General features: G+C 45.5%; 2 protein-coding genes across 5 annotated transcripts in view; both read right to left on the bottom strand.

The window, feature by feature from the left end:
• Positions 1 to 4,646: 4,646 nt before the first annotated feature.
• LOC310874588 (hyaluronan-binding protein 2-like) lies at positions 4,647 to 15,243 on the bottom strand (the record flags this gene model as incomplete). Its single annotated transcript, XM_083787444.1, has 10 exons — positions 4,647 to 4,805; positions 5,621 to 5,766; positions 7,741 to 7,878; positions 8,618 to 8,760; positions 9,800 to 10,043; positions 10,135 to 10,235; positions 10,760 to 10,931; positions 11,673 to 11,789; positions 13,064 to 13,148; positions 15,181 to 15,243. The coding sequence occupies 10 exons, from the start codon at positions 15,241 to 15,243 to the stop codon at positions 4,647 to 4,649; spliced, it is 1,368 nt and encodes a 455-aa protein (XP_083643570.1).
• A 1,277-nt stretch (positions 15,244 to 16,520) lies between these two features.
• Positions 16,521 to 24,234, bottom strand: part of dnmbp (dynamin binding protein) — a 90,479-nt gene continuing 82,765 nt past the window's right edge. For all 4 annotated transcript variants that reach the window (XM_083787901.1, XM_083787902.1, XM_083787903.1 and 1 more), the window contains 5 exons: positions 23,683 to 24,021; positions 22,710 to 22,910; positions 21,132 to 21,330; positions 19,455 to 20,179; positions 16,521 to 18,246 (listed from right to left, as the gene is read on the bottom strand). In XM_083787901.1, the coding sequence (XP_083644027.1) occupies positions 18,061 to 18,246; positions 19,455 to 20,179; positions 21,132 to 21,330; positions 22,710 to 22,910; positions 23,683 to 24,021 (1,650 nt within the window). In that variant the 3' untranslated portion in view covers positions 16,521 to 18,060. The remainder of the gene's footprint in view (positions 18,247 to 19,454; positions 20,180 to 21,131; positions 21,331 to 22,709; positions 22,911 to 23,682; positions 24,022 to 24,234) is intronic.

Here is a 24,234-nt window from a genome sequence, read left to right as displayed (position 1 = left end):
GTCCATTATGTATTCGCCAAATTCAATGATTTCATGAATAAAATAAAATAAAAATAAGAAATTACAATTTGGTGGGGTCCTTCCTTGACTTGAAGAAGTTCCCAAATAGCACTGGTCTGATGCATATCAAAACCTGATGCATCATATACTCCCCCTCCCAACATTTGCATATCAAACGCGGGGGGAGGGGGGAGGTTACAATTAAAAAGGTTGATTAACACTTCAATAATAAACTCATCCAATTAAGCAGCCCCCGGCCCGGCCCCCCACAACCTCCCACTCCATACTGGTTAACAAGCTTAAAGCTATTGGTTTTGATAGCACATCAGCGAGCTGGATGCAATCCTACCTGGAGGGGAGAGAACAGATGGTGGAGGTGAACGGAACACTGTCCCCCCCCCCTCCCATCTTCTTCTTTCGTGTATCATCCTCAAATGTCCAACTCAGTATCGAGTAGCCACGCCCTTGTCTCTGGTCCCACGTGGAAGAGGCCGGCCTCCGAAGGAGGTCTGTACAGGGGGCAGGTGTTGATTATGTGCTCGGCAGATTGCTCGGGCTCGCCGCATTCGCATGCTGCACTGTCCGTTAAGCCCCACCTCTTCATTGCTGATTTGAAGCAGCCGACTCCAGTGCGCAGGCGGTTCAGTAGGGTCCACTGCCGGCGCGGCAGGTCCTCTCCTTCAACGCCATCACCCGGGTCAAAGATGAAGTGGTGCATACGGGAGGGCCCTGCAGACTCCCACTCCTGCTTCCAAGATGCCGCCAGCCATGCGCTGGTGGATAAGTCCTCCGGGATGGAACGCAACATGTCTTGCGCCGCCTTGTTGTAAGGGTGGCGGGACCTGAGTCTGTTTGGGGGCTCTACCTCCACTGTAGTGCTGTGTAGGATGTGCCAGTCGTTTATTTTGGCTTTCCTTGCCAGCTTGATGGTAGCAGCCTCTCGTCGGAGGCCGGCCGGGGCAATTCCTGCAAGAACTGGCAGGTAGGAAACAGGGGTGGGCTTCAGGCAGCCAGTTATGGTTCGGAGCGAGTTGTTAATGACTGTGTCCACCTTTTGGACATGTGGGCTCCTACACCAGACTGGGGCACAGTATTCAGCTGCAGAGAAGACCAGGGCTTGGGTGGAGATCCGCAATGTGTTGGCGGAAGCTCCCCAGGTCGTACCAGCAAGGCGACGGATAAGTGAGACCCTTGATGTGACCTTGGCCCTCACGTCTTCAAGGTGTTGCTTGAATGATAGAGTTCTATCCAAGCGCACCCCGAGGTATTTTGGGGCTTGTTGGAACTCAAGGCGCTTGCTGTCAACAAAAACATTGATTTCCCTCTTAGCCTCCCTGTTGTTGAGGTGGTATGCCGCCGACACTGTCTTGCCTGTGCTGAGCTGCAGGCGCCACCTAAGGAGGTAGGAAGCCAAGATGTCCATGTCCTCCCCCTCCCAGTGAGCTGTGGTGTCCCAAAAGGAAGCATACTAGGGCCTTTACTGTTCCTAATATATGTTAACGACATGACATCAGCTTGTGACTGCAACTTGTTCCTGTTCGCAGATGACTCAGCACTGCTGGTCTCGGACAGGAACAAACTGCAGGTTGAAAAGACCCTCAGCTCTGAACTCGGTAGAATCTGCACCTGGCTCGCTGATAACAAACTATCCTTACACCTGGGAAAAACTGAATCCATTCTCTTCGGATCAAATAGTAATCTCAGCAAGGCAGATGGCTTCTTGGTTAGAGTGGGTGACAATATTATCACACGAAAAGATGAAATTACCTACCTAGGTTCCATCCTGGAGGCCAATCTTTCCGGTGATAAAATGGCCACCAACGTAAAAAAGTCAATCAAAGAACAAGATTCCTTTACAGGATCTCCTCACTGGTCAACAAAAACACCTTGAAGACCTTAACAGGAGCCCTCGTACAAGCCTACAAGGTTTCTTTGACTATGCATCCACCTCTTGGTACGACAGCACCTCAAAGGCCCTTAAAACAAGGCTCCAGACCTCCCAAAACAAACTGGTCAGGCTCCTACTTGGCCTCACCCCCCGAACCCACCTCACCCCTGCCCACTTTGACAGGCTGGGATGGCTTAGGGTCGACGACAGAGTACAGCATCTTGCAATGGGTCTGGTCCACAAGATTCGATACACCACCAAGATACCCATGTACCTGTCTAAATACTTCCTTAATGTAAACGAAGTCCACACCCACAACACCAGAGGGAGTACAACAACCCAGATTCGGCACAAACAAGGGACTAAATTCTTTTCGCTCCTATGCCACCAAAATGTGGAACGCCCTACCAACAGTCATTAAGACATGTTAATCCCTTGACTCCTTCAAAACCGCTCTCAAAGGGCACCTACGGATGGCTGCAATTCGAAACTGGCCTCTGTAATCTGAATCCCCCCACCACCCCCCCCTTTTCCCCTCACTGTATATGTATCCTTTCCCTTTTTGTTTCCTATATGATGAATTACTGTTCTGTTCTTTAACTACATAGAAATGTCTATTTGTATGTCTCTAAATGTTTTGATGAATTGAACAATGTGGACCCTGTTGTAAACAAGTGTAATGCTTAATTGGGTCGTCCACTCACAGTTAACAGTCTTTGTATTGAGTTTGTGCTTAAAATGTACTGTAAATTCTACAAACTGTTAATAAATATTTCAATCAATCAATCAATATCAAAATGGTACGTATATGTCTGCAGTAATACTGTACTATTGTCAGAGTTGCTTGCTGTTGCTACACTAACTGCATCTGCAACACTGTGGTCAGCCTGTCTGTCGTTGCCGTGGTCGGCGCGTCTATCATGCGCTGTATATTGACTGGCTGTTTGATTGCAAACTGTTTTGTGGTGTCTGCGCCCGCACTCTTCACAGTGAATGCCCTGCGTTCTACAATTACGCGCGACATGCCTGGAATACCGGATGACTCGCCCCGGTGAGATGTCTTCACTTTTGTTGTGTTATATTCTTGTGAAATATTCAGTAAAGTATTCTGGTGAAATATTCAGTAGTATTCAGTATATAAAAGAGCTCCAAAAGCTCAACTTTGATTGTTTTTAATATTTCTCAAACGAGCCTTCACTTTCCTGCAGGTAATTCTCTGGGGTGTCATTTGTATTGTTGACCCATTTCTAAAATATTAGCTCAACTTTCGTTCAACCTTGACCCCTCTATCACATGGAACTATTTTTTGGGCTGGGCGTAGTGATATGGACACAATCAATTGGCAATTAAAGGTTGGATGTTTTATAGTGTTTTAGGACTCGTGTATGGATTTCTGTAACCTGCAGGGGGAGCTATAATACCAACATTCCAAGAAGCAGGGCTGAGGGGAAAATTTGTAAAACAGCTTTATAAATAAATACAAATAAATGCTGAACCCTCCTTACTGCTGGGTGGACAATCTATCAGAGCAATCTAGTCCATTGAGTACTAAATTACTGAATCTATTCATGGGGATATTAATCACACCTATCTAAAAGAGTTTCTCTGATTCTGATTTGCCATGTCATGTCATATCATATGTTAATGATTTTTTCTTCATGTAGAAATAAATTATTGTAATTACACACGCAACTTTGCTTTATCATTAGAAAACATGTTGTGACATCATGGTACTTTGGGTTGGCGCCCCAGGCTGTGTCTTCCGTGAATAGGAAGCCCAACAAACCCACGGTGAGGCCTTTAGGAGGGCCATTCAAGCCGCATGCAGAGCCTGCAGCACCACCATGCAGAACCACCATTGCGGCTCGAGAATGACGTGCCCGTTGCCAGGAGACTGGTGCAACGCACAGGTCCTGGACCTGGTGAGAGCAGGAATGGACCTGGTGAGACGTAGGAGGATGCCTCTCGGGCGCCTCCCTAGGGAGGTCCTCAACGCAGGTCCCACTGGGAGGAGACCCCGGGGCAGACCAAGGCGCAGTTGGAGGAAATATATCGACTCACTGGCCTTGGGAACGTCTCGGAATCCCCCAGGAGGAAGTCACTAATGTTGCTCTGGAGAGGGAAGTCTGGAGCACCATGCGATGTATTTTTGTTCTAGTGTAAAAACAAGTTACGGTACATTAAATCTTTTTTTAAATCTCGTTTACCCTGGCTCCACTCTATTCGGTATGCCATTACAGGTGAACATTTTTAAGGAAATACTACAACAGTCGTCAAATCTATTTTATTCATATAGTGCCATATTTCAACAGACATTATGTCATGGCTCTTTACAACACTTTCATTTACACCCAACAATTCCTGAGGAGCACACAACATGTCGATGTTGGCAAGGAAAAGCTCCCCTCAAAGAAATGCATTATGGGGCAATGTAGTACCTCTAGTAACATTGGCAGCATACTCACAGTCGCAGATTATCCCTAATTACTTCTAGGCATGTCTTTGTGTAGACATACTGTATAACATGTACGAATGCAGTGTGCAAACACAACAAACACATTCGATGAGAACTAAGGCTTAAAGAAGCAATGCAACCATTTCCAGTCTTATCTTCACATCATTGGTCCTCACTCATGCTCATTATAAGATGAGCATGAGTACACACACACACACACACACACACACACACACACACACACACACACACACACACACACACACACACACACACACACACACACACACACAAATGGTGTCTCTAAGTGATGATTTTGGCAGCAATCCAGTCCACATATTTGTGAACATTGGCGTAGACGCCAGGCTTGTACTTCTCGCCACAGCCCTTGCCCCAGCTCACCACGCCACTCACATAGTGAGTTCCATCACGCTCACACACCAGGGGACCTCCCGAATCACCCTGTAAAGACAAAGAAAGAGTCAGTATAGGGCCATTTAGGGGTCATTATCGGAGCCTAAACTCCAACACTCCTTGAATGGCTTTTCTCGTTCCTCAGCTGTCCTCGATCATTTATCGAGGCACACAAAGGGCCCCATCTTACCCCTTATGCCTAAACGCCTTTGGCATTTTCTCTTACTATTTTGAAAACGATAGTTAAAATTGCTGAACTTTAAGCTCACAACATGTCGATGAACGGCTATTTTCACTATTTTCAGATAGTGGCAAGATAGGGCCCTAATACTCTGACCTTACGCCGGTTATGCAATACATTGACATTTTCATGTAAACACCGTCATCTGGTTTTGACAAAGTCAGGGTAAAGTCTTAATCAATACAGAATCAGCTTTATTGTCACATCACAGGTTTACAGAAGTAAAGAAGTTGGGGAAATTCGTTTTTGTGCATCGTTCCCATCGTATCGTTATTTCGAAACGGAAGAAACGGAAAGGGGGAATCAAACAAGAAAGAGCTAAATACAAAAATATCTACATGGTTGTCTATACTGTATCAAAATATGTAACAACATTTGTAAGATGCAAGTTGTATTCTTAGGTTCTCTGCAAAATATATCTAAAATATATGCCTTTGAAGAGGCGTTGGTGAGTGCAGAAAATCATACAGATTAACTTAATAAGACGGAGTGCTCAGTCCTTGGAATCACAATCAACTATGGCACAATGGTGCACTCACGCACGCGCACGCACACACACACACACTCATGCGCACGCACGCACGCACACACACACACGCACGCACTCACTCACGCACAGTACCTGGCAGGAGTCCACTTTGCCTCCCATGTATCCGGCACAGAACATGGAGTCGTCCAGAGTGTCTCCATAGACGTGTGGAGCCATGCAGCGGTTCTGGCCGATTAGGAAGACACGGGCGCTCAGCAGCTGACTGCTGCCGTATTCCTCTGAAGGGACACCAGCACAACGGTGTTAATTCTGACAGCAAAGTTATGAATAACACACCTTTTTAGTTTTAGATCTATTTAGTCGTCTGAAATCGTTTAGTCTTTGTCTAGTCTTAGTCGAAAAACCTCAGTCTTTTAGTCTTAGACAAAATGAACACTGCAAAAGACACAAAGAACACACAGTATCAGTGTTGGGCAGTAGCTAGCTACAAGTAGCGAAGCTACATAGCTTAACTACATTTATCAGTAGCTTGATGGTAGCTTAGCTCCTTTTGAACCAAGTAGCGTTTTTTGTAGTGTAGCTATTTTTAGACCCAAGTAGTGACGTAGCTTTCAACAAAAGCTATATGTTACAATCGTTCATTTTTTGGAACCATGAACTTTAGTTCAAAATGTTGAATTATGAACTGAATTAGTTCCTTTAAAAAATCTTTATTGTGAACTGAACTATAGTTAGTAAAAAAAAAGAACTTTCCCAACACTGAACACATGAATCAGCCGGCTCCTGACACCGCAAGGTACATTAATACAAGTAAATGTGAAAAAGTTGACACCAAAAGCCAGACAGAGGGCTTGTTTCCAGTTTGTTTTTTAATAAACAATCAAACTCAGCATTTTTGCCAGCATTTGTTCGGTGGAAACTTGATCATGAAGTTGATAAAAAATATTTAAAAAAAGAGTAGTGTCCATGTAGCTAGCTACTTTTGCCATGTAGCTTATAGTGTAGCTTGCTACAATTATCTGGGGATAGCTTCGTTGTAGTTGAGCTATATTTAATAGAGAGTAACTGGTAGTGTAGCTTACTACATTTTCCAAGTAGCTTGCCCATCACTGCACAGTATATATATTTTGTTTTGTTCTTTTACTTCACTGGGGCAGTAGTTCTCATTTTCGCACATCAAAGTATCCCCCATCTGAAAAGGTTTCGTGCCAGGGGCGGCGCGTGCAATATTTGTTCAAATAATTAAAAGAGTATCACTGTTTTCTTTTCCTGCACACAAACAGCTGACTGATGTGTTGGACGTGAATGAACTGCTGACATTCCTATTTTTTGTGTTGCTGTGGGAGTGACGGGTGCACTCTGGACTTTGGTAAACAGAGGAATAACCTCCTGTCCATGCTGCGGATTGACTGACCGCTTGTGGATTGTTTGCACACAAGATGTTTATGAAACGTACCTATTTTTGTTGACCCCATGTCATTTCCTCAAGCCTCACCCTTACGCCAAAAGGAACTTTGCACCTTTTTAATGGTATTTTCTGTCATGCGAGTCTGCCTATGTTCACATCGTCTATTTAATTTAAATGCAGACTTGTGCTCCTAGAACGTGAAAACAAACATGCCTACAAGTTTGAGCTCTGAAAGACGCGTCAACGAGTTTTGACACAGTGTGGCTGCAGCCGTTGTAAACAGTGGGTGCATTTGATGACACAAGCGCCTGATGTCAGTGTGTCAGGGCTTTGCAGGTGTTGGTTGGATCAGACCACTTTGGGTATTGGGCATAGCAGTGGCGGCCATTTTCTGGTTCCATTGATCCAGACTCCATTCATTTTTCCCATAGAGATTCCCAAAGAAATATTGATATACATTCTTTTAATCACTCCGGGACCCTTTTTTCACAGAATCAAATGTTTTATGGTCATGATTCACTCCCGCATGGCTTGATTCTAGGCTTAAAATCAATAATTTTTAAAATCTCTATGGGAAAACATTACGGGGTCTACTCTGGATCAATGGAACCAGAAAATGGCCGCCACTGCTATGCTCTATAGCTAGCGCCTAGCAAGGCTTTCAGACTCTTCGTCTTGTTTTCAATATTATGATTATCATCAACCATACACCACAGCTTGTTTGAGTGGTAACATGTGAGCGTCAGTCAGTGGTAATATGTGCAGTAGTTGGATTCCCCATGGTGGTAATATGTTGTTGGATTACATACGAGTTTCAGTAGTAATATGTCGTTGGATTACATACGAGTTTCAGTAGCTCCCCATCCAGAGATGACACACTCCTTTCCATCAGAGAACAGCTGGTTGGGCAGACAGGCTGTCTTCACAAAGCGACTCTCCTTGGCACAATATGGCTTGTCTGTGTCTTTGAGCTGCAGTAAGGCTGAGGAGACACCGTCGACACATTAATGACATTATTCCTATTACAGTACAATATGTGATAGTATACTAGATACTATTATCTGGATAACACCAATACTACTATTCCTTTCATTTACATCAACCATTTAAGCCATACATACTTTGTTGTACAATAAAAAGCAAAAATATCTGGTATATAAGATCACAACCATGTCGTGGTGTCGCTTGTGGAGTATTATGTTTGTGTAATTTTGGTTAAATCTTTGCTTGTTTTTGGCATTCTTCAATTGGCTTTTCATAGTCTTAAAATAGTCCAGAATTGCAGTAGACCACTTTCAATTACTAAGAAGTTAATACATTGAACCACTACAAGCTTGTAGATCTGCTATTTTTGAAAAATCTTCTTTCACAGCGAACATTTTTAATTAAAATCTTTGCTTCTGGGAGGTCCCTGAAGCAACATATTTTGAGATGGGGTCTGTGGCCAATTACATATATTCTTTGGGGTCCTTGACATGAAATAGTTTAACCCATTCTGGGCGGGAACCCCTTTTGGTGTTAGCATCATGTTATGCTTTAGCTATTTAAAAAATAGCAGATCTACAAGCTCATAGCGCGCCACCGAGTGGCGCGCTACGAGCTTGTAGGTCTGCTATTTTTTTTTAAATCGAAGAACGACTGACATTTTTAGAATCTGATCTCAGGTCAGAATGGGTTAAAATGTGAGTACTTGTGAGTACACTTCCAGCAGTGGAGCTCACCGATGTCATTGTGCAGCGCGCTGGGCGTGGCCCTGTAGTCCTCGTGAACGATGACTCTCTGCACGGCGACCACCTGCTCGTTCGCCTCGCGTCTCTCCAGGTCCAGGCCCCCCATCACCACCTGCATGTCCACCCCCGGCTTACTGGAAGAACAAGCTATAGCCGTCAATCAACAGTGGTTTTCCTGCCCTTTTCATATCAAGGTTCCATTATTTATTCGGCATTCGAGCCACGGGCCACCATTTGAAGAGATGTAGCCTCTCAGACCCAAGACTTTGAATAGTGTGTTGTCGTTGGATAATATTTTGTCCACAATTCCATGCCACAATAACAACTTGCAGTAGGCCTAATGCTTTGTTTTAAGAAAAAAATCACACCAGTTTGAAACCGAGTGGTGCAACTCCCGTCTATTGGTTCTCTGTATCATTCCAATTTGTATCGTCCAATTTCTTCTCTGTATCGTTCCAATTTCTTCTCTGTATCGTTCCAATTTCTTCTCTGTACTCTGGTGCCCCCTACTGGTATAAATAAGTAACACACCCGTGCTCACTTATACAAACATACATACAGGTACCTACCTACCTACCTAGGTACACGGACGTTGCTGGATGTAGGAGTGGTTGCACCACTCAAAAATATATAAGGTTTTCTTCATTTCCTGACAAAAGTAATATTTTTAATTTCCTGAAAAGTGGTATTAGATATAGACCGATTCACAGAGGGTTGCCTGGGTGCGGCCGTTACTGAGGTGTACCATTAAGCGCAGCAGCACTGATTAGCTACACCTGGCCTACGGAGCACCTGCTCCGCATGGATCACACCATCGGTAATGGCCGCGCCCAGGGCACCCCTCTGTGAATCTGTCTATATCCCATTCTGACCGGGCACCCATTTTGGTGTCGGCATCATGTTATGCTTTAGCTATTTAAAAATAGCAGATCTACAAGCTCATATCGCGCCACCGAGTGGCGCGATACGAGCTTGTAGGTCTGCTATTTTTTTTAAATCGAAGAGCGACTGACATTTTTAGAATCTGATCTCAGGTCAGAATGGGTTCATCAGACCAGTGTGTGTCCGGCGGAAACCTCGTATGAATCTGATCTCAGGTCAGAATGGGTTAAAGGCCTATCTTGCGTATACACACTCAAGGACAGATGAGTGAGCGTCTGGCTACAGCCTTACATGCAGTGAGCGGCAGTGAGCACCCAGCAGGACTCGATGAGGATCCCTCCGCACAGGTGGTGGAAGTCGGCGGCGGAGGCGTCGGGCCGGAACTGCAGGGACACCTGCCACGGGTGAGCCCCGGCCAGGGGCTTCCTGCCCCCGAAGATCCTGCCCGTGCGCACCGTCTGGGGCCGGCCGCACTGGGAGAACTGGCCCGCCAGGACGTCCGGCTTGGTTGGAGGCGGCGGCTGCGTGGCTGGAGCTGGACGGGATGGGGAGTGAAAGGGGTATAGCATGAAGCGCAGGGCTCTGTGTGTGTGTGTGTGTGTGTGTGTGCGTGTGTGCGTGTGTGCGTGTACCTGCAGAGCATTTCCTGACTGTACAGAAGTCCCACTTCAGAGTGCCCTTCCTGTCTATGATGAAGCACCAGGGTCTGCTCTCTCCATCCGGGTTCCTGAACGCAGTGATTCTCAAACGGGTTAATTTCTCAGACCCTCAGTTTCATACGCATTAGGCCCGACTACGTAAATTAAGTAAGTTAACAACTAAACTGAGTGTCAATTTAATTATAATAATTGATAAGCACTCAAAACGCATTACAATGTTTCATTCATTCATACATTGGGAGGTGAAGGGGCGAACAGTCGACGCCAGCGTCCCACATTCACACACCAATGGTGGCACGCTACCATGTGAGGCACCGGCCAACTCATTGGAGGCAATGTGGGCTTCATGTACACTTCGACATGTGGACAGGAGGAACTGGCATTCGAACCGTCGACCCACGGATCATGGGACGACCCATTTAACCCTGCGAATGGACCATTACGGGTCTATTTTACACTCTCGAACTTCTCCTCAGTGTTACTAGAAGGCTCTGTGCGTAGTTGTTGTACTCCAGAAGGAGTACACTCTCTGAGGATTTCACTGTAACACATACTGTACACAAACCTATAATGAATCAATTGGCCCCATCACCTGCAGTAGTTGTGTGGTCCAATGCCAGTGTCGCCCTGGTATTCGGTGAGCATATCGCTTCCCGTCTTGGTGATTGCGTGCGAGTTCCAGTCCAGACACTCCTCTCCCCCGTCCGTCACGCTCACCTTACCTCTGTACGACTCTCCGTCTCCCTCAGAACAGTCATTAGGCCCTGGAAACATGCAAAATTAACGCAAGGATTTGTATAATCATTAGTGAAGGTGGAGCTCACCGATGTCATTGTGCAGCGCGCTCCTCGTGAACGATTGTCATTTGAGGGTGTGATTTTTGATTTTCCCTAACCCTAGAGCACAACTCATGGGGCGCATGAACCATTCGAAGCAGAGTCAAAATGCTGTTTTCACTCTCTCTTTCTTTCGACTCTCTCTTTCCTTTTTTCTTCTTCACTCTCCTTTTATTCTTTGTTTATTTTTAATTCTCCCCTTTCTTTTCAGCATTTTCTTTTCTTTCTTTTTTACAGGTGGGTATTGATCATATGCCGTTTCTGATGTTGAGAGAGATGCGACTACAGTCCTTGACAAAGACTCGAATCGAGTGTATCTTGGAATGAGGTATCTACCACTCAAACAAATGATGGTTGTAACAATGTATTTACCAACTTCGCAGTACTTCCCGCTGAATCCATTTGGACAGTCACAGCTGTAGAATGGCCGTGAGCGACCCTTTGTACAAGCACCTCCATTTTCACATGGATTGGGATTGCACGGGGACACTGTAAACATAGAAAATCAATCAATCAATCAAATCACTGTTTCAGTGGGTGTATGAGCATTTACCTTATCCTCATCGTCTCTCTGTAGGTTTTGCATTTCCATTTACCATCACCAGGAGTATACAAATGTGAAGTTAACTTATCATGCCTAATGACTAAGAAATGTGGTTCAAAACGTACCTTTCTTGCAGTCGGGCTGTTGGTAGGGGACTTTGCACTTGCACTCATGGTATGGAGGAACAGCTGTTGCCACACAGTGTCCGTGGCCACACTTCACATTCTTGCAACCATCTTTCACTGCAGAACAATATACAGTCAGTATGGAACACATAGGCCTATGGAACACACAGTATGGAACAGACATACTGTTCAGTATAGAGAACAGTTGGTACAGTTGAATGGAAGTTTACAATCAACTTCATATGTTAGGCCATTATAATTATTAACCCATTCTGACCTGAGATCAGATTAAAAAAATGTCAGTCGTTCTTCGATTTTTCAAAAATAGCAGACCTACAAGCTCGTAGCGCGCCACTCGGTGGCGCGCTATGAGCTTGTAGATCTGCTATTTTTCAATAGCTAAAGCATAACATGATGCTAACACCAAAATGGGTGCCCGCCCAGAATGGGTTAAGCAATTACAAATTACAATATGATGGAAAAGTGAAATTCAGTGTTTAATAGAAATTTATTTTACAGTATGTCTATATCATGTATTTATTTCATTACATGTTTGTTATGCCGTCCCATGGTAAGGCTTCACTGCCCTGACTGGTTGCCTTTTCTACAGCCAGGTTGTCAGTTAAGAACTTGCCCTGAATGTCTGTCTTTGATTGAGCCGAGGAGCCATTGATCAGGCAGATTGTTGAGATACTGTAATGACCGAATCAGACCATCCCAACCATTTTACTAAACTCCATCTCGCTCTGCCAAAGAGAGGACGTTATTAATTATTGTCGGGCTGTGTCTGTCTACTTTGTCATGAGACCACTGAGTCACAAGGGCTGTGAAAGACATGCCTCTGTTGACTATTGGAGATGGGCTGAGAGAGAGAAAGCCTTGCGAGGAAAAGACTGCTTGCTCCAATAATTGTTTGTTCAGCTCCTACGATGTGCATTCACCTTCTGCATGGACATATTTATAGCTGTATAACTGGAACCCAATGGACCCTTACAGGTAACTATGAGAGTGTACAAATGGGACCAAATGGCCCCGTTCCCGTTTATTTTGTACACTCTCAAGAGTTATGGGTTCGAACGAACTGGGTACGATAGTAAAACGTATAATAATAACGTACCGTATGCTATAATAAAGCAGTGGTTCCCAAACTTTTCAGGTCGAGACCCAAAAGAGAGATTAGACTGTTTGCCTGTGACGCAAACTAGTGAAAATAGCAGATCTACAAGCGAAGCGCGCATAGCTCGGCAATTTTCACTTTACTTTAATTTAGATATATTCATGGGGATTTATTAGATTTGTTTGTTCGTCTTAAAATGTATACAAAATGTATACATTTATGGCCATGCATACGTCAAAGAGCGTAGGAGATGAAACAAAAGGAGTTGTCGTACCTTTCTGACACTTCTTGCCAGTGAAGCGCTCAGGACACATGCACACGAAGCCTCCGTCAGCAGTGGTGTCACAGCTGGCGCCGTTCTGACACGGGTTTGGATCACACGCATCTGATAATGGTCAACGCACTACTGTCACCGACCGATCCACACCGACTTATACTAAAATGTTTGGCTTAACCCATTCTGACCTGAGATCAGATTCTAAAAATGTCAGTCGTTCTTCGATTTTTCAAAAAATAGCAGACCTACAAGCTCGTATCGCGCCACTCGGTGGCGCGATATGAGCTTGTAGATCTGCTATTTTTCAATAGCTAAAGCATAACATGATGCCGACACCAAAATGGGTGCCCGGTCAGAATGGGTTAAGAAAAAGTATCAATGCTGCCATGTAGAAATGCTCCTCTGTTACAAGTAAAAGTATGCAATTCCAAATTGACTTCAAAAGTCAAAACATATTGACAGTAATTTATTGGCATCAAAATGTACTTGCAGTACCAAAAGCAGAAAGTACTCATTATATCTCATCAGTTTTCAAATGTATACAAACCTTTTGAAAATAGCAGATCTACAAGCTACTCACAATGTGTAGATTGGCTGAAGGAGTTTGTGTGTATGGTAATAATAATCTAAATCTACAAAGTAACTAGTAGCTAAAGTTTTCAAATAAGTGTAGTGGAGTAGGCTAAAAGTATAATATTTGCCTCTGAGATGTAGTGGAAGTAAAAGTACTTTTTTTCCTAAAGGGAAAATTACCTGAGTAAATGGAATTTACACCACTGCTTATAGGCTAAAGATTATAATTTGTTTTACAAAAGAAAATAAGTCACTTTCATGCCAATATTATTTTTATTCATAAAAGAAAAAGTGTGCATCCATAAAAATAATTTGTGCATTCGTAAAACGATTTTGTATTCGTAAAATAAATGTGTGCATACGTAAAAATAATTTGTGCATTCGTAAAAGGATTTTACGGATGCACACATTATTTTCACGAATACAAATAATGTTCCAGAATTGACTTGCACTCATGGTATGGTGACAGGTAACAGTTATCTGACTTACTTGTTGTGAAGGAGTCTATAAGGTCATACACCCAGTCAAAAGTCTCTTCTTCCGCTCCTTCTTCTGGCCCAACCTCGTAATCATAATATTCATAATATTCTGCAGTCGGCCAGGGGGAAACAATTACAACGTTACCTCTTTCTGTACAAATAAAGACGTTTCAATTTTAGGAGAGAAATGCAACTTAAAATGGCTCTTACCACCTGGCCCCGGCCCAGTGTCGGCTGAATAATCATAAGCTGTCGGCGGGGGAAACATAATAACAACAACAACACAGCATTACCTTTACCTTCTATAAGGTCATACAGTAAGTATAAGGTCATACAGTAAGTATAAGGTCATAAGTAGTCTCTTCTTCTGGCACAACCTGGTAACCCCCTTTCTGTACAAATGAAGAAGTTTAAATTTAGGAGAGAAATGCAACTTACCACCTGCGTCGGCTGTTTCATCAATGACCTACAACAGCAAGGTTCATCAGAAAGAAAAATTTATTAACCAATTATTAAAACCTGCAAAAGCATTAAAAATCTGTAGTTCTCAAACTTTTCCGTATGGCCGCGGACCCCCATTTGAAAATGTTTTGTGCCAGGGCCCCCCAGAAGAGAGTTAAAATTTAAAAAGCTTGTAAATATGCAATTTTTTTATAGCCAACACTAAAATGACACCGATGCTTGTCTGGTTTCATTGGGTTAAAGTGGCACTTGAACAGACAGTGGTTGCACTGTAGCCTTGCAGTGCAAATGTTTGAAACCACTACTGCATGGATATGATGTTGCGCAAAAAAACTAAAAAAAACAGTAGGTCAACGATACAGCTCAGAGCAATCGCACCATAGGTCAAGCTTAAAACCCATTTTTACATTGAAGTTGAATTATTTCTATGGCCATATGAGGTATCAATTTAAGACCCTGGAAAAAGTAGAATGGTAAAAATCTAAAAGTCAACGAACTTATTTGATGTGTTGGCTGTGACTAGCAACTGCTCTATGTAAAGGCCCCAAATGTAAAAAATAATGCAATATAACATTTTGGTATTTATTGGCCGTTACTCACATGAATGCCGTGTCCCAGGGCTGAGAGAACACACAGGCTCATCAGGGTCAGAGAGAAACCCATGGTGTTGCCGACGATCTGCCTCTGACCAGTCCAGAAGTAAATCTGTTCATTGGGACTCTGTCACCTTAAATACTCACTTTTGGAAAGCACACAAATCCACCTACCTGTTAATCAGCTACCAAGCATTGATTTCCCACAGGAGACTCCACTCAAAGAGATTTCAACTTAAACAAAAAGAAAAGAAAGAAGAAAAAAAAAAAGGGGGGGGGGGGGGGAAATATGCACTCTTCTTATAGTTAGGTCCGTAGGACAACAACTTAACAGGGGGAGCCAAAGGTCAAGTATTGAGGTTTTAAAGCGGTTAGATGTTTCTACAATCAATACATGCTGATGATCTAACTTGTTTGTTTGCCGAGCGTGGGTTTCCCAATGCGCCAGAGATTTGCTTTGCAAGCGTAACGGACAGACACGTGACATAAAAGACACATTCACATTCAACTGGAAATGTTTGTATTATGAGAAGAGAAATATTGTACTGTAATTCAGTGCTCCTATTTAATTGTGCTTTATTATTACTGTAGGTACGCAATGCGATACATCTGAATGGTGAAGCTATGAACACGTTAATGGACGGAATCTTAGCCCTAGCTGAAATATATTACCTCATAATGTGATCTAAATTAAATTGCTGATCTATATCCCCATAATACATTGCCAGGTGGTAACACATTGGGAGGTTGTAGAGCTGTCATTTTTCACAAATTGCCTACAGGTTTAAACACATTCAGGACGGGAACACCTTTTGGCGTTTTAGCCCTTCTGGATGGGAGCCCCTTTAGAAGGCGTTTTTAGAAATCGGCCTCAGTCCGAAATGGTTACAGAAAAGTGTCGTTAGAATGCAGTCTCAGCATTCTACACAGGTGACGTCCTTCCATCATCAGCAGTCATCGATGTCAGTGTTTCACAAAACAGCGGCCCGGGGGCCCTTTTGTGGGTCACGGGGCACATTTTCATGGGTCGCAGTAAATATCCCCTTTTTTGAGGGGTGCAACCACTCCAAGGAACGGCAATGTCACCGTGTCCCAACCTATGTCCCTATGTTTAGCGTACCAACAGGGGGCGCTGTTGCACCACTCACTTCAGACTGGTCTGAGTTTTGTTTCCTACATTCAACAGATTTCTAAATAATTTCATGAATAAATAGAAAATCTAAGAAATGACATAATTATTTAAATCACTATTAGTTTCACTAGGGAGCATTTCTCTATTTGGTCTCAGGCTAAAATGTTTGGGAACCAAGCGGTCTACAAACAAGACGTCCATTTTGCACCTCTCAGCCGTTTTGTTTTATTTCAAATGAAAACAGTGATCACTTTTACACTGGAGTGCATCAATACATTCTCAATATACAGCATTGTTTTATATATCATGTCAAGTGAGGAGAGGGAGGAGAGATCAATTCTGCATTAAGATACATACCTGTTTTTCTTATCTCTCTCTCTCTCTCTCTCTCTTTTTTTCTTTTTTTACCTCCTCTCAAAGAGCATATCAGGGTCATCACCCTGTTGGTTTCACCCAGCTGATAGTGACTGTGTTAAACGTCCAAAAGGAGTGTTACTAAACGACACAGATGAAGTCCTCTCTCTCTGCCATTCTGTATTTGTTCAGGATTCGTTTTGCATCATGGACTTGGAATAAGTCTGGACTTAGAAAAGCATTTCATAAAAACACTATTGTCCTTCTCGGGGCACATGACTTGAATTCTGCACAAACATTTCGAACGAGACGGCCTATATACTCGTGCTATTGAAGAAGGCCGTCTTGCCCCAAACATCGCGGTTCAGTTCAGATGATCATTGAGAGTGCTGTTCTGGACCTCCATAATATGCCACGCATTAGCTTTAATAAACCTTTATGCCTTTCCAAGCTCGACTGGCTTTTTTCACAGCTCCGCATTGGCTCAAAAACCTCCACACCCACGGATCGTCTTTTTAGTGCCTCGCCTGTGGGTGTGCGCTGTAAACTTATCTCAACGTACATTCTTGATTAGTGCTGCTGCAACCCCCCCCCCCCCCCCCCCCCCCCGCATGCCACAACCATGTTCTCCACACGCCCAGTGCACGCCATCGGATGTACTGTGTAGATCTTCAAATGTCCGAACCCCCCCCCCAAAAAAAAAAATCATTCGCATTTCCATTGCAAACCTCCAACGTGCGATCTCCCAATACTGTTCTCTTGACGCACTCGTCCAGAGTCTATGCGGAAATGAATACCTAGGGAGCGGATATGCTACGGTAATACAGTATTATAAGGAAAACAGTATATCATTATAAAGGTCCCGGCAAGTAAAAAAAAAAAAAAAAAAAAGGGTCTATAAATATAGGCGTATAACACCGGCTTCCAGAGTAGCAAGCCAGTAAGTTCCTCTCACTAGCAAAAATCCCACAACAGATCCAAAATGAGTGGCCATGGTGTCCGTCCGGATGCTTTCTCTGCGTGTTCCATGTTTGCCGGGAGACTCCATGTTTAGTCCTGCAGTAATGTCCGTTCCTGCAGTTCTCTGCCCCTTTTCCACCGGGGTCGAACCGGTTCAGATATTTCCCCCCCGCCTAATGTCGAACCAGTTCAGAGTGTTTCCACTGAAAATGAATTGGTTCAGAACCCTAAAAGTTGGTTCAAAACTGGAACCAAAAAAATGGCCACTGCGGTTCCGTGAAAGCACCAAGGTTCCAAGAATCTAGAACGGAACCAGTTCTAGAACAAAGTTCTTTTGGTGGAAAAGGGGCCATAAAGGACAGGGACTCTCTGTCTGTGTTGTCTGTCTGTCTGTCTGACCGACTGAAGGCAGTGGTGGTGCTGTCCTCCACCCTCGTTAGCTCATGTGTATTCAGACTTGCGGATGTAGTTGGAGGGGACGTAGCCCCGCTGGCCCTCCGTCTCGCCGAGCCACCACTCGCCGTTGCCGTTCATGTCCTGGAACTCCAGGATGCGGACGCGTTGATTGGCCGAGATGGTCAGCTCGTTGGGACAGCGGGCGGTGAAGGAGTAGAGAGCGTAGTAGATCTGGAAGAGAAAGACGTCACCAGTTTTACAAAGTGTTTCAAATTGTCAGCCAAATGAGATATCGGCAAATAAGTGATATTACACTACCTGTAAATATGTTCTTGAGGTAACCGTTTATCCCCCAAAAATCACAAAGGCTAATTTGACACTTTGAGATATACAAATAAGTCAGTGTTTCCAAAAACATAATTACTGCACTTTGGCTTTGTAGGGCAGTATAGTAGGCGCGGCAGGCCCAGTACCTTTTAATCAGCTTGCAGAGCTGATCAATGATCAGACGTTGTAATCTAGTCACGTGGTTTAGTAGCATAATGTATTGTATTGGCGAGATGTTCATGATTGGCTGGCCTCTAAGCTAATGGGAGACTAGCACTATATGGCCAATGGGATATATCTGGCAGAAGTCCTTGACGGATGATTTCCTCCATGAACGTGCTGCAGTTCCACTTTTCGCCAGTAGGTAGTGGCAGCTTCAGCGTTGGATAGCCTTACTGGGGGCTTGGATTTCACCCTTCTGCTGGGACACTAAGCCCCTCGGACAATGGGACACCAAGCCCCTCGGACAATGGGACACCAAGCCCCTCGGACAATGGGACACTAAGCCCCACAGCCAATGGGACACTAAGCCCGCTCTCCTCTCCTCCGTTCCCTCAGCGCTCCATGACTAGAGACTACAGAAAGCCCAACTAAGGTACAATATACAAGAGAATGGAATGCAATTTGATATATAATGACTTGTCATTTCTTGTTTCTCTCTACACCAAATCCACAGTATTTGCCAAAAAAACAGCTGATCTACAAGCTTACATTCCAACGTGTTGCGATATTGTCGTCTATTTCCACCAAATATTGGCCTATTGCGACGTGCCCAGAAGAGGTTCACTCTAGGGTTGAAGTGGTTAAACATAATGCACAGACACTATGTTCTTAACCCATTCTGACCGGGCACCCATTTTGGTGTCAGCATCATGTCATGCTTTAGCTATTTAAAAATAGCAGATCTACAAGCTCATATCGCGCCACCGAGTGGCGCGATACGAGCTTGTAGGTCTGCTATTTTAGAAAAATCGAAGAACGACTGACATTTTTTTAGAATCTGATCTCAGGTCAGAATGGGTTAATCAGACCAGTGTGTGTCCGGCGGAAACCTCGTATGAATCTGATCTCAGGTCAGAATGGGTTAAGACGACACAAAGCGAACAGTTTACCTGGTGTCCATCCGTGTCACTGTCCTCCGGCTCCGGCTCCGGCTCCACGTATTCGTCGGGAGGGTAACGAGACTTCCTGCGGCCGCCGTCGTCCTCTCCTCCGTTCCGTCGACGGGGTGAACCGAAGCCCTTGTCCGCCTGGACGCCGTGCCTCAGCGAGCCGTCGGCGTCTCTCAGCGACGAACAAGAGTCCGTCTCCGACGTGTCCGACATCTCCCTGTGGCCTCTCGCGCGACTTGCGTCGTGCGGCGCGTCCCTGCGACCGTCCGAGTGCCAGCGCCTGCCGTCCACTGTGTCTCTGTGATTGGAGGAGGCGGTGGTGGTGCGGTGGTGGTGGTGGTGATGGTGATGCGCGTGCTCCGAAACCTCCCGGTGATTAGGATGGTGACTAGGAGGATTGCGAGGCGAGGAGTTCACCGAGGAGGAGCTGTGATTGGTGGAGGAGGCCGGGGCGGGAGCGTCCCTGTGGTGGCTCTTGTGGGAGGGGCGAGGGGACGAGTGGCTCTCGGGCTGCGGCGGCGGCGGCTGAGCCGCCGTGGAGAAGCTGACGGTGGACGTCTCCTGGTTGAAGGTCAGAGTGCTGTTGCTGTTCTGGCGCGAGAACACGGGCGACGAGCCGCCGTAGCCAGACTCGTTGGACGACTGGCTCTCGATGGACACGTCCGAGTGGCTCCGGCGAGGGTTGTAGGGCTTGAGGAAGGAGCTGTACACGAAGCCCTTGGTCGCTGCAGGAGGACGGAGAAGGGAAATGATTAGAGCAGTGGTTCTCAAACATCTTTGGCTTGTGGATCTGCTATTTTCACTAGTTTGGGTCCCAGGCCAAATGTTTAATCTCTCTTTTGGTTCTCGAGCTAAAACGCAATTTTAATTGTATAATTCATTTGTCTCTGTACTTTGGGGCTCCACAGCGGCGCTCATCATCTCCCATAGAGTAGCCTCGGAAACCCAGACGTTTTTATTTCCAGGGAGGAAAAAAAAAAAGTCTGGGTCTGAGATTCGGCATAGAGCAGCGCAAACATTGCTCAATCTCTGCTGATTTCTGATCGTCTGCACCTTTGTAAAATTTGACATACACACGCACACATGTACAGTTGTACACACACACACACACGCTCCTCTCTCTCTCTGTCGCTCTAAGTAATTAGTCTCATGTCGCGCAGCTGGGCATAGTTTCTCCCGGCGGACCCTGCCGGGAGCTGCCTGTATGCCATAAAAAGCATAGGTGAGTTCCAGGCTTCCCATAGAGCAGCTCAGTGACCGTACCATCCTCTCCCATAGAGCAGCTCAGTGACCGTACCATCCTCTCCCATAGAGCAGCTCAGTGACCGTACCATCCTCTCCCATAGAGCAGCTCAGTGACCGTACCTCCGTTGTCGATGAGCCAGCGGTTGTGGCTGCCCATGGGGTCAAACCTTACCTCTGTTGTCGATGAGCCAGCGGTTGTGGCTGCCCATGGGGTCAAACCTTACCTCCGTTGTCGATGAGCCAGCGGTTGTGGCTGCCCATGGGGTCAAACCTTACCTCCGTTGTCGATGAGCCAGCGGTTGTGGCTGCCCATGGGGTCAAACCTTACCTCCGTTGTCGATGAGCCAGCGGTTGTGGCTGCCCATGGGGTCAAACCTTACCTCCGTTGTCGATGAGCCAGCGGTTGTGGCTGCCCACGGGGTCAAACCTTACCTCCGTTGTCGATGAGCCAGCGGTTGTGGCTGCCCATGGGGTCCTGCTGCTTGATGACTCCCACCATGTCCCCCTCCTGCACCGACACGTCCAGGTCCTGCGCCGCGTTGAAGTTCCTCTCCGCCTGGAACAGCTTGTCGGGGCTGAAGCGCGCCAGGAGCCCCGCGCGCTGCGCGTCCGTCTGCAGGCTGGGGTTGGGCTGAAGGCAGGACACAAAAAAAAACACATGAATGAGGTTGGGCTGACCAAGGAATGCGGTGTTATTATTAACCCATTCTGACCCGAGATCAGATTCTAAAAATGTCTATTACATCCTGACAGTTATATTATTAACCCATTCTGACCCGAGATCAGATTAGAAAAGTGTCTTCGATTTTTCAAAAATAGCAGACCTACAAGCTCATATCGCGCCACTAGGTGGCGCGATATGAGCTTGTAGATCTGCTATTTTTCAATAGCTAAAGCATGACATGATGCCGACACCAAAATGGGTTCCCGTTCAGAATGGGTTGATGATACTAATGAAGGCTCTGTTCCATTCTGGTCAAACAGAGTCAGGGTGCTGCTATTGTGTATGTCGGCTCACTGACATAACTCTGCTACACCCAGTGGGTCTCAACAGTGTCCTTGAGTGGGTTCCAAATGGTGTGCAACTCCCTTACGGGTCCATTTGGTTCCATTTGTACACTCTCAGAGTCGTGGGGGTGCTTGAAATGAAAAAGGTTTGAGAACCACTGCACACGGAATGGAACAGAGCCTATTGAAGCTCACGTCCGGGTTTCTCGTTCAGCTATTATCGCTATTTCACCGTCTACCGTCTACGAGATTGAGATTTCGGGTCGCATTTACTATGAAAACCTGCATCTCTCCCGTCCGCCAGTTACTGTAGTTACTAGTCACCCACGCCTCCATATATGGTCATGTCTCGTGACATCACGCCTCCATTATGGTCACGCCTTGTGACATAATGCCTCGTGGCGCGTCATCTCCATATATGAAAATCACGACACTGACCTCATCTAACCCCTGGATATTAACCATACATGGAGAAGACTGGATCATCACCCTGATCTCCATACGTATATGGAGCCGGCCAGCACCTCTACACCTTAGATCTCCATATATGGAGCTGACCTGTTCCGACATTCCATAATGTTGATCCTTCCATATGTTGATCCTACACCACCCTTCTCGCTTCTCGCCGTCAGGGCATCTTACTGGTTTTAGTACATTAGTAAACCTTTTCATAAACACTTTGTTTTCAATCGCTTTTTAAAATCATCATATGTGTTTAGTAAATGATGGTCCCATTCATTTTAAAATGAATGATAAAGTGGTAGGGTATGTTTCCAGTGTTTCTACTGGTTCTACTGAGTGAAGACACGCCCTTCGCTGCATTTAGCAGCCAATAGCATTAGCATCCGGTTGCATTTCTAGACCGGATGTAGAAAGATGGCGGATTTGAAATCGCTGCAGAATAGGCTTCATGTACGGTGTACGCTCTGTTAGAAAGCAATAGAGTCACTTTTGTCCAGTTTGTTTTTTTATACAGTCGACGGGGTCCACACACACACTCACAGGTCCTTGCACGCTCTTCTTGGAGGTCTGTTTCTCCAGGGTCTTCTTGTCGAAGGGTTTCCGCGGGGCGGGTTTCTCCGCGGCGGGAGAGGGCAGGCTCTCGGGACAGAAGCTGAAGCTCTGCAGGAGCTGCAGCACGCGGCCGTACTCCTCCTGGAACAGAGACACCAGGTTGCCCTCCGTGTTGCCGCTCGCAGCGAACTGGAGACACAGGGAGAGAGGGAGAGAGAGAGAGAGACGTTCATTAGCCCATTTAGACCTTTAGAGTTAAAAACATTCACTTTGAAAGAATATATATTCAAAGATTTGTGCCACATTTTTTACGATTTTTCAAAAATAGCAGACCTACAAGCTCATAGCGCGCCACCGAGTGGCGCGCTACGAGCTTGTAGGTCTGCTATTTTTCAATAGCTAAATTATAACATAATGTTTAAAACACCAAAAGGGGTTCCCGGCCCAAAATGGGTCAGGCATGCAGTGATATTACGTATATAAAAATGCATGTATCGCGATCCAAGGATTTGAGATTTGTGCAAAAAGTTGAAAAGAGGATAGTATTTGGCTTATCTATACCTCAGGAATGAAACGAGGGCAAGTTAAAAGTTGTTAAAAAACAGGATTTGAGATTTGTGGAAGAAAAATGATTCAAAAGTTTCATGTCATTTGCTACAGTATTGAAAACAAACGAGAAAAAAAAAGAAGAAAATACTGGATTTGTGTAAGAGAAATAATTCAAAAAGATTTTTCGGGTCATTTCTCTGGAAAATAAATTGATGTTCAAAAAAAACTTGTGAAAAATCATATCATGAACCTAATATCGTGATTCGAATTGTATCGTGTTAATGTATCCTCATCATCCGCGTTGTAAACTTAGCAGATCTAGCTATTTTCCACTATAGTTATCAAGTTTCTCTTTTGGGCCGCAACAGGCTGAAAACGTGGGAAACCACTGTGTGCTAAACGCCACGCTAACCTGCATCAGGGGCTGCAGCTCGCCCAGCGTCCTCTTCATGAAGTCCTTCTGGGACGTGGCGAAGGCGCGCACGCAGCCCGTCAGCAGCTCCTCGGCCGCCGTGTGGAACTTGGGCAGCTCGTCCAGCAGCTGCGCGTTCAGGGCCTCGTAGTTGTTGCGCGCCGCCGTCAGCTCGTCCTGCACGCGGCGGTCCTTCCCGCCGCGCAGCTCGGCGCGCTCCTTGCAGCTGTCGTAGTCCAGCAGCTTGTCGAAGCGCTTCTGGATCAGCTTGTGGGGGCCGGCGAACATGAGGAGGAGCTGCGAGAGAGGCTCGATGACCAGCGTCTCCGTGCGCTCCTTCTGCTCAGGAGGAGGAGGAAGAGGAAGAGTAGGAGATGAGAGACGAGAGACGAGGGGAGTTATCCCATTGACCCATTCTGACCTGAGATCAGATTCATACGAGGTTTCCACTGGACACACACTGGTCTGATTAACCCATTCTGACCTGAGATCAGATTCTAAAAAATGTCAGTCGTTCTTCGATTTTTCAAAAATAGCAGACCTACAAGCTCG

This window comes from Protomyctophum parallelum, assembly GCF_964188405.1.
Source record: "Protomyctophum parallelum genome assembly, chromosome: 17".
In the NCBI taxonomy this organism is placed as follows: domain Eukaryota; kingdom Metazoa; phylum Chordata; class Actinopteri; order Myctophiformes; family Myctophidae; genus Protomyctophum; species Protomyctophum parallelum.
The sequence above is the reverse complement of the archived record's forward strand: the minus strand, read 5'-3'. Positions and strand labels throughout refer to the sequence as shown.